This window comes from Rhinopithecus bieti, unplaced genomic scaffold (genome assembly GCF_001698545.2).
Source record: "Rhinopithecus bieti isolate Rb0 unplaced genomic scaffold, ASM169854v2 scaffold_63316, whole genome shotgun sequence".
Taxonomy (NCBI): Eukaryota; Metazoa; Chordata; class Mammalia; order Primates; family Cercopithecidae; genus Rhinopithecus; species Rhinopithecus bieti.
The window spans coordinates 1,831,490-1,843,633 of NW_016824497.1; the positions used below are offsets into that span (position 1 = coordinate 1,831,490).

Below are 12,144 nucleotides of genomic sequence, written 5' to 3' on the forward strand. Positions count from 1 at the left end.
GGAGGCGGGTCGGGGGGGCGGGGCGGGCGGCCGGGCTGAGGGACAGTCCCGCGGTCGTGGGTGTCCCGCGGCGCCGGAAACTGGGAGCACACACCCTCGGATTGACGTGCGCACGCGCACCGGTTACCTTGAGGAGCGCCGAAGAAGGAAAGAGGGTTGGAATGTCGGTGTTCATACCTGATTCTAAGCGAGGGAGAGGGAAGGGGGCGGGGTGGCCTCAGAGTTTTAAACTTGGGGAGTAAAAAGAAGTCTTGAGTTGGGAGAGATGGGTGTCCCTGGTTGTGGATGAACAAGTGTCCCCTGCAGGACTTAGTCCCCCAACCTGAGGTCGTCCCAAGAAGATTATGGGTTTCCGGGGGGAGTCCCTGGACGCCAGTTTTCCCAGAAGTCAGATTCAAGTGATTTGAACCAGAGACCCAGCTCTTCCCGCAGCGAGAGCAGCCCAGGTTCCCTCTAGCGCCGGAGCTGCTGCTCTGCCACGCCAGCCAATGGGAGGTATTAGTGTTTAAGTAACTGCTTGGGTCACAGAAGGGGGTGGGGAGCTTTTCTGTTACAGAATTCTAAAGGTCCCTCAAACTTGGCTTCTAGGAAGGAATTGGTTATTTTTCTCCACTTGGGATGCCGGAAGTAACTAGAATCAATTTGTTGCTAGGCAACGTGTTTTGAAGGACGCCTGTTTGTTGAACTCAAATCTGGATTCGACTTTCACATGGTAGACATAATATCAGGTGTACTCCCTATTTAATCTCTGGAGTTGGTACCCGCTGAGGATATGTACCTTGTAGATGGTTGTGAAGCTAAAATGACATTAAAATATGTAAAGCTCTGATGTAGAAGATGCTTAGTAAATGGCAAATTTTATTGTTATAATAAAAATAGAACCAGCTGGACCATTTCCGGAACCAAAAGAATACAGAGACATGGTTGTTTTTTAATTCTCTTAGTCATCTGTTCATTCTTTAAATCTCCTGTGAGCCCTTGATGATAGGTAGGAGGCTAAGGAAAAATGCCAGAATGGAAGTTTTTGAGAAGAACTCAGTGGAGTCATTGACAAATACATCCCTAGTTTGATAAGGACATAGCAGGCCACTGCCTCCTCTATTACAGGAACACCCTTACTAGAAAATGTCTTGTTTGATTGAGGACTTTTCATTTAAACAAGGCAAAGGGTATGTCTTGAGCAACACCTTTGAAAACATTAGTTTTGCTGAATTTGCTTAGTACTGATGAATGGGTAATGGCTGACTGGTTATTCCCACTGATCTACTACAAGGAAGTGTAAGAAAACGTCAAATTTGATTAAACTTTCTTTCTCTACCTACTCTTCTTCCCCCTAACAGAAAAGCTCAAGTTCATTTGTAGAATGCAGTGTTTTTAATGTTTACTTATTGCTCCTGAAAGGGAGCAAAAATGGAATAATGGGCCGGGCACGGTGGCTCACACTTCTAATCCCACCACTTTTTGTTTTGTTTTGTTTTGAGAGGGCGTCTCCCTCTGTCGCCCAGGCTGGCGTGCAGTGGCGCGATCAAGGCTCACTGCAAGCTCCGCCTCCCGGGTTCACGCCATTCTCCTGCCTCAGCCTCCCGGGTAGCTGGGACTAGAGGCACCCGCCACCACACATGGCTAATTTTTTTGTATTTTTAGTAGAGACGAGGTTTCACCGTGTTAGCCAGGATGGTCTCGATCTTCTGACCTCGTGATTTGCCCATCTTGGCCTCCCAAAGTGCTGGGATTACAGGCGTGAGCCACCGCATCCGGCAATCCCAGCATTTTGGGAGGCCGAGGTGTGCGGATCGCTAGAGCTCAGGTGTTTGAGACCAGCTTGGGCAACATGGCGAAACCCTGTCTCCACAAAAAATATAATAACTGGGCATGGTGGCACGGGTAGGGTGGGGTCGGGGGGTCGAAGTTGTAGTGAGCCTCGATTGCGCCGCTGCATTCTAGCCTGGGCAACAAAGTGAGACCCTCTATATATATATATGTGTGTGTGTATGTGTGTGTGTGTGTGTATATATATATAAAAAAGATTTATGATCTTGGAGAATAAAAGTATTTTCTCCACATCGACGAGTGGTTAGAGCGATCTGGCTTCCACCTTGGGCCTCAAGGTCTTCAAGTGCCAAGTGGAAATATGTGCACTACCTGCCCCTATAGCTCAGAACATGGAATGAGAGAAAATAAAGCCCCTGACACAGAGCCTGGCACATGACAGGTCCTCAACAACTCAGATATTATTATTACTTCTACCATAATATTCTGTATATAAATAAAACTACTTTCAGGATAGCTGTAAGAATGAAAGATTATTAGGTAAGGTGCCTGGCCCAGTGCCTATTTGAACCCATGATGATTACTTTGCTTCTCTGATGAAAAAGCACTACATTTCATCTTTATTTGTATAACCTGAGAAATAATTCACCTAACTTTTGTGCAGAAGTTATTATTGGTGCTATACTCAAAAATAAAGCACAGTTTAGCCCTGGCCTGTATATTTACACCACTGAATAAATTACCAAAAGTGTCTGTCTAGCGAGAGTTTGTTCTAACAAAGTGGAGAGGAAGAGCCAGTCTTATGTAAATATTGAATCATCCCACAACTACGTTTCATTAAACTCCCTGATTTTTTTTTTAAACAGAGTCTTGCTCTGTAGCCCGGGCTGGAAAGCTGGAGTGCAGTGGCCTTATCTCAGCTCACTGCAACCTCTGTATCCCTCAGCCTCCTGAGTAGCTAGGACTACAGGCACAGGCCGCTACCCCTGGCCTATTTTTTTTTTTTCTTCTTCTTCTTTTTTTTATAGAGACAAGGTCTCACTGTGTTGTGTAGGCTGGTCTCAAACTCCTGGGTGCAAGCAGTTCACCCACTTTGGCCTCCCAAGGTGCTGGGATTACATGGCGTGAGCTACCATGCCCGGCTAACTCCCTGATTTTTAATGGACTCATTTTTATTACAAATCTGAATGTTAGCAGTGCCTTATGTTAAAAATGTTTAAATCACTTTTAGTGTTTTTCTGATTATAAAACGAATACAGAGAAACACAAAAGAAAAAATTAAAACCATCCAGAATTCTACCACTGAGTAATAGCCTCAATCAATAATTCTATTTTTCCTTCTATCCTCTTTGTGCGCCTATATATAAAAAACTTCATAAAATTTGCATTAGATGTGTACACAGTGCTAGCATCCTTTTTTGCTTAACTTTCCCTCTTAAACATTTCCCAGATGTATTTAAGTCTCAAAACATTTTTAATGGCTGTATAATATTTATCCATAATTTATTCAAACAGTCCCCAATTTGAAAATTTTCAACTTTTCTTATGTAACTCATTGTTTCAAAAATATTTGTTGAGTACTTAGTATATACCAGGTATTATGCTAGACATAAGATTTAATTGGTGAACAGTAACTATAAAAATAAGGTTTTGATGAACAAGTTTGCAAACAAATCTTTGGAGGCATCTTTCATTTTTAGACTCAATTCCTAGGACTATGAAAACACAACTTCAAAAGGCATTCTTCGAGCTTCAAAGGCAAATTTAAGAAACCAAATTTCTGAACTGTAAAATATTAACTTTTTGGAAAACTACCAACAACAGAATTAATATTTATTTCGTGCAAAGTGTGAACTTACCCAGAAGATGCTTTCTTGTTAGTTACTGTGAAATACCCAGGGTATTTGAAGTATATTGACTTTGGCTTTTACCTCTAATTCTTTCCAGGATTTGCTGGTTTTCTCAACAGTGTGAGATTGTTTGAAGTCTATGCAAATTGCCCTACTTCCTTCTCTCACAGTTAAAATGTTAACTTTTATTTCCAGCTTTCCTCTTGTAAGAATATGGCTTTGCTGCATTTCTTTCATTTACCTTTTCATGTGAAACATTTTGTATTTTCACATTTATTAATCTGAAGGCAGATTTTTTCTTCTAAACACAAATTATAATACATATATTCCTATGACACATGGACTTAACATATCCTGTAGTTAATATTTGTCAAGAAACATCATGTAAATTAACCAATGCATTTAGGGAATTTAATAATAGATATTTATTTATTAAAAGCAACAATCTTTCCTGCAACACCCCCCCCCCCACACACACACACAAACACACACATACCCTACTATTCTTTGACAATTAAACGTTCATATATTAGGTCAAACCATATGAAATTACCATTTGTGAATAAAAAATGGTCAAATAATGGCAACTTCATATGGCTTTATTTATATTAATATTTTATTAAGTAGTTCATATTTTTTCAACTTTCTTCAAGTATTGAACTTCCTGATTATCATACTAAGGATATCCTGTATTATTGCATGAGATTGTGTTTGTTTTGACTTTCATAAATATTGGAATCTAGTCAGGAGGGTGCCATAAAATGTTTGTTTATTATTTCAAAGACAGTAGAGGGAGCCTGGAGCCAAAACATTGTTATTGTAGGCTTCGTGGAAATGACTATTATCTTCCAATTCTTGATGTGTGGATAAATGTAAATACTAGCATATATGTGAAATAGCAATTTTTTAAATATTTATTTTTAAAAAGGTTGGTTGGGTTGGGCACTGTGGCTGATGCCTGTAATCCCAGCACTTTGGGAGGCCAAGGCAGGTGGATCACTTGAGGCCAGGAGTTCAAGACCAGCCTGGGCAATATGGTGAAACCCCATCTCTATTAAAAATACAAAAATTAGCTGGGCATGGTGGGCCACTCCTGTAATTCCAGCTACTCGGAAGGCTGAGGCAGGATAACCATTTGAGCCTGGAGGTGGAGGCTCCAGTGAGCCGAGATTATGTCACTACTGCATTCTGTCCTGGGCGACACAACAAGACTGTGTCTCAAAAAAAAAAAAAAAAAAAAAAAAAAAAGTTGGCTGTGCTTAAAGCTTAAATAATGACTTTCATAAGATGTGAAAGAGAAGGTTGGCAGCTGAACCTCAAGTGGGGTCAATCAGAATTTCATTGTTCTCTCTCTTCTCTGAGTATTGCTAGAGACAGCACACTGCCACACGAACACATCTGTGCTCTACAGTTTCCCCCTTTTCAACCCATAGTGTTGATCACCCTTTCATTTCCATGGGCATTAATATCATGATTCTTTATTTCAACAGAACTTCAAAATATGTTACCATTCCCAATTTTGTATCTTAAAGAGTCATTGTAGTTTAGTTGATGGCTTCCTGCAGACATGTAGGGAGGCACTTGGATCCTGTCACCAACTCATATCCTTCTAGGAAAGTGTTTAATAACTTTCCAGTCCTTTCACGGACTGGGAATTTTGTTACCCTTAGTTAAAGATGTCTCTTGCTGAACTCTCCTCAATCATCCTTGCCCTCAGCCCAACATTTTGTTGAGTACCCGCTGACCCTGGTGTTACAAAGGGGATCTTAAGGTAATAACTGGTGATGTTATCACCATTCTTTACTGTAAATAGTCTAGGGAGGGCTCCAAGTCCCTGAGGTAACAGGAATCCCTAAATCTAGAGATAAGATGGAGAAGAATCTCTCTATTGTAAAACCCAAAAGGAATCCATAGGTAGAATCAATCAGCTACAGCAGGGTTTCCTAAACTGGTGATAAGTGAAAATTCTTCTCGTATGTTATTAACATGCAGAGAAAAAAGCATTCCCCCTGGGGGAAATTTGTTTGTTTGTTAAACTGTTAAACAGAGTTTTTTGTTTAATGTAGAATGTCTCAGAGGCTTTAATATGCTAATATACTTTGTCAGTTTCTCAGAGGGAGATTTTTTTTTTTTAATGTGTAGCCTTTCTCAAATTTATTTGACCAGGGAATTTTGCTTTTTTTCTTTGTGCTGTTTGGGAACTCTTGAAGTACTAGATACTTCCTCTGTGACTTGAAGATAGCTGTGAGAAAAAGGCCCCGCCCCAACCCCACTCATTTGAGAATCAACAACCTAAAAGCAAATAAACCTGGGGATTGTACCCAGTTATATAGTGACATGAAAGGTGAAATAGTTAAAACTAAACACAAGTTGAAGGACTTTTCATAAAAGCTGGGGAAAGCAAATGTTGGAAAAACGTTCCACTGGTGTGTTTCCCCTCAATTAATAAACAAACTTAAGTCAGTCTCAAAACAAAATGAAACAGAAAACAAAGCACATGGTCCTCAAAAGTGCCCTTTTTTGCCCTGTCCTCAGCACCAAGAGTCTCTACATGTGGGCATCCATGTTCTAATTTTCATCATTGCTCAGCATGCCCTTGCTGGCTTTGCACCGCACTGCTGAAACTGCTCTGGCAAATAGTGTCAGATTCAGAGCGGTATGTGAGAGGGGACCTTCTGCTTCTTGCCTTAGGAGATTTTTCTACTGCATTTGACATAATTACTTCTCATTCCCCTTCTCCCCCCCCCTTTTTTTTTGAGATGGAGTCTTGCTCGGTCGCCCAGGCTGGAGTGCAGTGGTGCGATCTCGGTTTACTGCAAGCTCCGCCTCCCGGGTTTACGCCATTCTCCTGCCTCAGCCTCCGGAGTAGCTGGGACTACAGGCGCCCGTCACCACGTCCGGCTAATTTTTTGTATTTTTAGTAGAGACAGGGTTTCACCGTGTTAGGCAGGATGGTCTCGATCTCCTGACCTCGTGATCCTCCCGCCTCCGCCTCCCAAAGTGCTGGGATTGATTACAGGCGTGAGCCACTGCGCCCTGCCTTTTCTTTTTTTGAGATGGTGAGGTAGGAGGCAGGACTAGACACGAGAGGCGGGGTTTGGACACTGAACCAGATTGAGAACTAGCCAAAACAGGGCCAGGACAAAAGCAGCTTTCAATCAGATATGCCCACTGTGTGCCACGTCAATTTACTATTGCCATGGCAACACTTGGTAGTTACCACCCCTTTCCATGGAAATGACCCAATGGTTACTACCCCTTCCCTAGAAATTTCTGCATAAACCATCCCTTAATCTGCATGCAAGTAAAAATGAGTATAACTATGACTGCAAAATGCCCTGAGTTGCTACCCTCTGCCTGATGGGTAGCCCTGCTTTGCAGGAGCAGTCACAGAGCTGTAACGCTGCCTCTTCAATAAAGCTGTTTTCTTCCACCCTTGGCCCTTAAATTCTTTCCTGGGCAAAACCAAGAACCCACTGAGCTAAGGTCCACTTTAGGACTCACCCTGCATCAGCAGGGTCTTGCTCTGTGGCCCAGGCTGGAGTGCAGTGGCACTATCACAGCTCACTGCAGTTTCGACCTCCCAGGCTTAAGCTATCCTCCCACCTCAGCCACCGGAATAGCTGGGACTACAGTGTATGCCACCATGCCTGGGTAATTTTTTTATTTGTATTTTTGCAGAGATGAGGGCTTCCTGTGTTGCCCCGGCTGGTCTTGAACTCCTAGGCTCAAATGATCCTCCTACCTTGGCCTCCCAAAGTGTTGGGATTACAGGCATGAGTCACCATGCCTGGCCTTTCTTGTTTCTTTTTGAAACACTTCTGTCTTTCATGAACCTCATTCTCCCAGTTCTCCTCTTCATGAGCTTCTTTGTGTGTTTTCTGCCTGAGCTCACACTGTAAAACCTTGCTGTGCACTAAGATCCCTTCCCACCCGTCGACATGGTCTCCCTGATGATCTCATTTACGCTAAAAGTTTTATCGACCACCTTTATGCTTACTGGCCCTAAACTGAGCTTCAGGTCATATTTATCTAACTACATGCTGCACAAATGTACTTAAATATCCCATAGACATCTCAAACTCTATTTGTCCAGAGCTGAGCTTGTAAGTTTTCCCTCTGCCCCAGTTGTCACTGTGTGACCACAACCTTCATGTCATTAAATCCAAAAGTACCTTTTCATCTCATCTTATTTGACCTTTCAGCTATATTTGACACATTGCATTCCTTTATTCTGTGAACACTTTGCTTTGTTTCTGTGGGTCTATATCTTGCTTCTGTGACATTATACCTTTCTGATTTTCTTCCTGGTTCTGACTACCTTTTTTTGTGTGTGTATGTCAATTTACATTTCTCTACTGAATATTTAAATATTGGAGTTTCTCAAGACTCCTCAGCTACTGCCTCAGTGGTCTATCACTGCATAACAAACAACCTTGAAACTTAGTGGCTAAATGTAATCCCAGCAGTTTGAGAGGCCACGGTGGGCGAATCACATGAGGTCAGGAGTTCGAGAACAGCCTGGCCAACATGGTGAAACGCTGTCTCTACTAAAAAATACAAAAATTAGCTGGGTGTGGTGGTATGCACCTGTAATCCCAGCTACTTGGGAGGCTGAGACAGAATTGCTTAGAACCCAGGAGGTGGAGATTGCAGTGAGCCAAGATTGTGCCACTGCACTCCAGCCTGGGTGACAGAGCAAGACTCTGTCTAAAAACAAAAAAGAAAAAAAAGAAACTTAGAGTCTGTAAAGTGGCAAATATTTTATTTGATCATGATTCTATGGGGTAGCAAGTTGAGGTTGGCTTGGCTGAGGGCTTCTGCCGCTCCTATCTGTGATCACTCATGACCTTGTCTGGTGGCTGACTGGGACCTCAGTAATCTACGACTTTAGTCTTATGTATGGGTGTTGGTGGTGGCTGTTGGCTGAGCCTTTGTCTCATTGTCGTTTACCTTCTCAAAGGGTTAATCTAGGTTTCTTAACATGGTGGTCTCAAGGGCAAGAGCAGAAGCTGCCAGTTCTCTTGACTTCTAGGCTCAGATTCCCACTCATCACTTTCACCATATTCTATTGGTCAGAATAAGACACAAGGCCAGTTCAGACTCCAAGGGTGGAGAAATAAACTCCACCTTTTAGTGGGAGACAAAATCACATTGCAGAGTCATGCAAATTTGGCAAGAGGCATATGTGGCTTTTTTTTTTTTTTAACAGTATACTACAACCCATTCCTCTTCTTATTCATAATCATTTTCTAAGAGATTTCATCCATTCGGCTTGGCTCATTGTCCATCATGACTCCCTAATACATGTCTTCTTCTCAGACCTCACCTCTGAATTCATACAGCATGAGCCTTCTTGACTTCTTCATTTGGATGTATCAATGATACAAGCTCAGTAGCTCTAAAACTATATTAATGATTTTCTACCAGAAGTCTTGTCCTCTTTCAGTCCCTATCTTAGTGACTATAACCACTGGCAAGTAAAGAGCCTGGGCAGACATCTTTTTTTTTTTTTCTTTCTCCATGTCCAATTCATAACCCAGTCGTGTCAATTTTATATTTTGAATAACTCTCCACACCACGCACTTTTCTCCATTTCCACTTCTACCACTTTAGGCCAAGCGACCAGCACCCTTTACTTGGATTACTGCAACTGTCTCCTAATATCACTTCATTCATTCTTGTCCCCACTATCAAATCCATTCTCCATTCAAGAGCCAGAGAGTAGTCATTTAAAATGCAATTTGAAAACTTTTTGTTCAAAGTGACAAACTAAACAGCTATGCTTATCATCTCTTCCTCCCAATACCTTTATCAAAATAATATAAAATTTTGAAAAGCGGCCGGGCACGGTGGCTCAAGCCTGTAATCCCAGCACTTTGGGAGGCCGAGACGGGCGGATCACGAGGTCAGGAGATCGAGACCATCCTGGCTAACACGGTGAAACCCCGTCTCTACTAAAAAATACAAAAAACTAGCCGGGCGAGGTGGCGGGCACCTGTAGTCCCAGCTATTCGGAGGCTGAGGCAGGAGAATGGCATAAACCCGGCAGGCGGAGCTTGCAGTGAGCTGAGAACAGCCACTGCACTCCAGCCCAGGCGACAGAGCGAGACTCCGTCTCAAAAGAAAAAAATTTTTTTTGAAAAGCCTACATCCGTAACAAAGAGAATTGAGGCAGGGCTGACCGTTGTTAAGTTCAACATTTTTAGAGGGAAGAAAGCAATGGAGAAATAGTGACTGATGGATCAAGATAGAGGCAGTCTAAGCCTCTATGTTGCATGGAAAATAGATCCAAAAAGAGATTCTTCTGGAAAAGGCTAGAGATTTTGGACTAGATGGCTGCAGGTATGAAAGGCGGACATGTGACATCGAACAGAAAAAAGAGAGGGTTAAGTGATGGCCTACAATGAACACCATCCTCCTCATTCATTCTAGGACAGAACAGTTGGTAGCCAAGTATTCCCTGACTTACCTTAGGCCAAAGAAGGAGGAGGAGGAGAAGGTGTACCTCCAAAAATATTAAATGAACCCTCTTCTTTTTTAAAAGATCTTCTGTCCCTCCTGTCATTCCCAAGCCATTACTGATCTGCTTTCTACCACTATAGATCTCTGTATTTTTCTACAATTTTATATCAATGGAATTATATAGTATATACTTTTTTGTCTAGCTTCTTTAACTCAGCATCATAATTTTAGATTTAATCATGTTGTAAAATCAGTAGTTCATTCCTTTTTTTTTGCCAAGTAGTATTCCATTGCATGGATATGCCACTATTTGTCTGTTCACTTGTTGATGGACATTTGCGTTGTTTTTGGTTTCTGGCTGTTACAAATTGAGCTGTTACGAACATTCACGTATAAGACTTTAGGCTGGGTTCAGTGGCTCGTGCCTGTAATCCCAATGCTTTGGGAGGCTAAGGCAGGAGGATCACTTGAGGTCAGGTGTTTGAGATCAGCCTGGGTAACATAGTGAGACTCTGTCTCTACAAAAAATACAAAAATAAAAAAAAATTAACTAGTTGTGGTGGCATGTACCTGTAGTCCTAGTTACTCAAGAGGCTGAGGTGGGAGGATCACTTGAGCCCAGGAGTTTGAGACTAGCCTGGGCAACAGAGTGAGACCCTGTCTAAAATAAAATAAAATAAGATAAGATAAGATAAAATAAAATAATTAAAAAAAACAAAAAGACTGTCTATGGACATATACTTTCATTTTCTTGGGTAAACACATAGGAGTGAAATGGCTGGGTAATTTGGTATATGTATGTTTCACTTTTTAAGACACTGGCAATGCGATTGTATATGTCCTTAACAGCAGCATATGAAAGTTCCAGTTCCTCTACTTCCTCACCTAGTCCAGGTATAGGCAGACTTTTTTTTTTTTTTTTTTTTTTTGTGATGGAGTTTTGCTCTTGTTGCCCAGGCTGGAGTGCAATGGCGCGATCTCGGCTCACCGCAACCTCCACCTCCCAGGTTCAAGTGATTCTCCATAGGCAGTCTTTGAAATTTTAGCTATTCTATTACGTCTGTTGCATTATCTCATTGTAGTTTTAATTTTAATATCCCCAATGACTAATGATTTTGAGTGCTTTTTTCATTTGCTGTCCATATATTTTCTTTGGTGAAGTCTTTGTTCAAATTTTGGGACTGTTTAAAAATTTCCTTTCTAATTATTTAGATGGGAGGGTTTATATACAGTCTTGTATTGCTTAATGGTGGAGATACTTTCTGAGAAATGTGTCATTATGTGATTTCATCCTTGAGGGAACATCCTAGAGTGAACTTACACAATCCTAGATGATATAGCCTACTATACACCTAGGCTGTATGGTATGGCTTATTGCTTCTAGGCTACCAACCTCAATAGCATGTTACTGTACTGAATACCATAGGCAATTATAACACAGTGAGAAGTATTTGTGTATCTAAACGTATCTAGGCCAGGCTCGTGGCTCAGATCTGCAATTGTAGCACTTTAGGAGGCTAAGGCAGATAAATCACTCCAGGCCAGGAGTTTGAGACAAGCCTGGCCAACATGATGAAACCCTGTCTCTAGCTGGGCGTGGTGGTGCATGCCTGTAATCCCAGCTACTTGGGAGGCTGTGGCATGAGAATCACTTGAACCTGGGAGGTAGAGGTTGCAGTGAGCCAAGATCATGCCACTGCACTCCAGCCTGGGTGACATAGTAAGACTCTGTCTCAAAAATAAACATATCTAAACATAGAAAAGGTACAGTAAAAATATGATACTATAATTTTATGAGACCACGGACTGCAATCTGTCCTTGACTTAAATGTTATGTGGCATAGGACTAAAAATATATATATTTATATATACACATATGTAATATATATACACACATATATGGTATAAATATATATTTATACTAGTAAATAAATCCATATATATTGTCTTTTCATTTTCTTAAAGTGTCTTTCAAAAGCAGAAGCTTTTAATTTTGATGAAGTCTAAGTCAAATTTTTGCTTTTATAAATCACTATTGTGTGTGGTTTTTTTTTTTTTA

The 12,144-nt window shown here is 41.4% G+C and overlaps 1 protein-coding gene across 1 annotated transcript in view; it reads right to left on the reverse strand.

The window, feature by feature from the left end:
• Positions 1-175, reverse strand: part of LOC108522257 (glutamate-rich protein 2-like) — a 10,308-nt gene extending 10,133 nt beyond the window's left edge. Inside the window, exon 1 of the mRNA XM_017862337.1 lies at positions 3-175. Within this exon, the coding sequence (XP_017717826.1) occupies positions 3-175 (173 nt within the window). The remainder of the gene's footprint in view (positions 1-2) is intronic.
• Between the last annotated feature and the right edge of the window lie 11,969 nt (positions 176-12,144).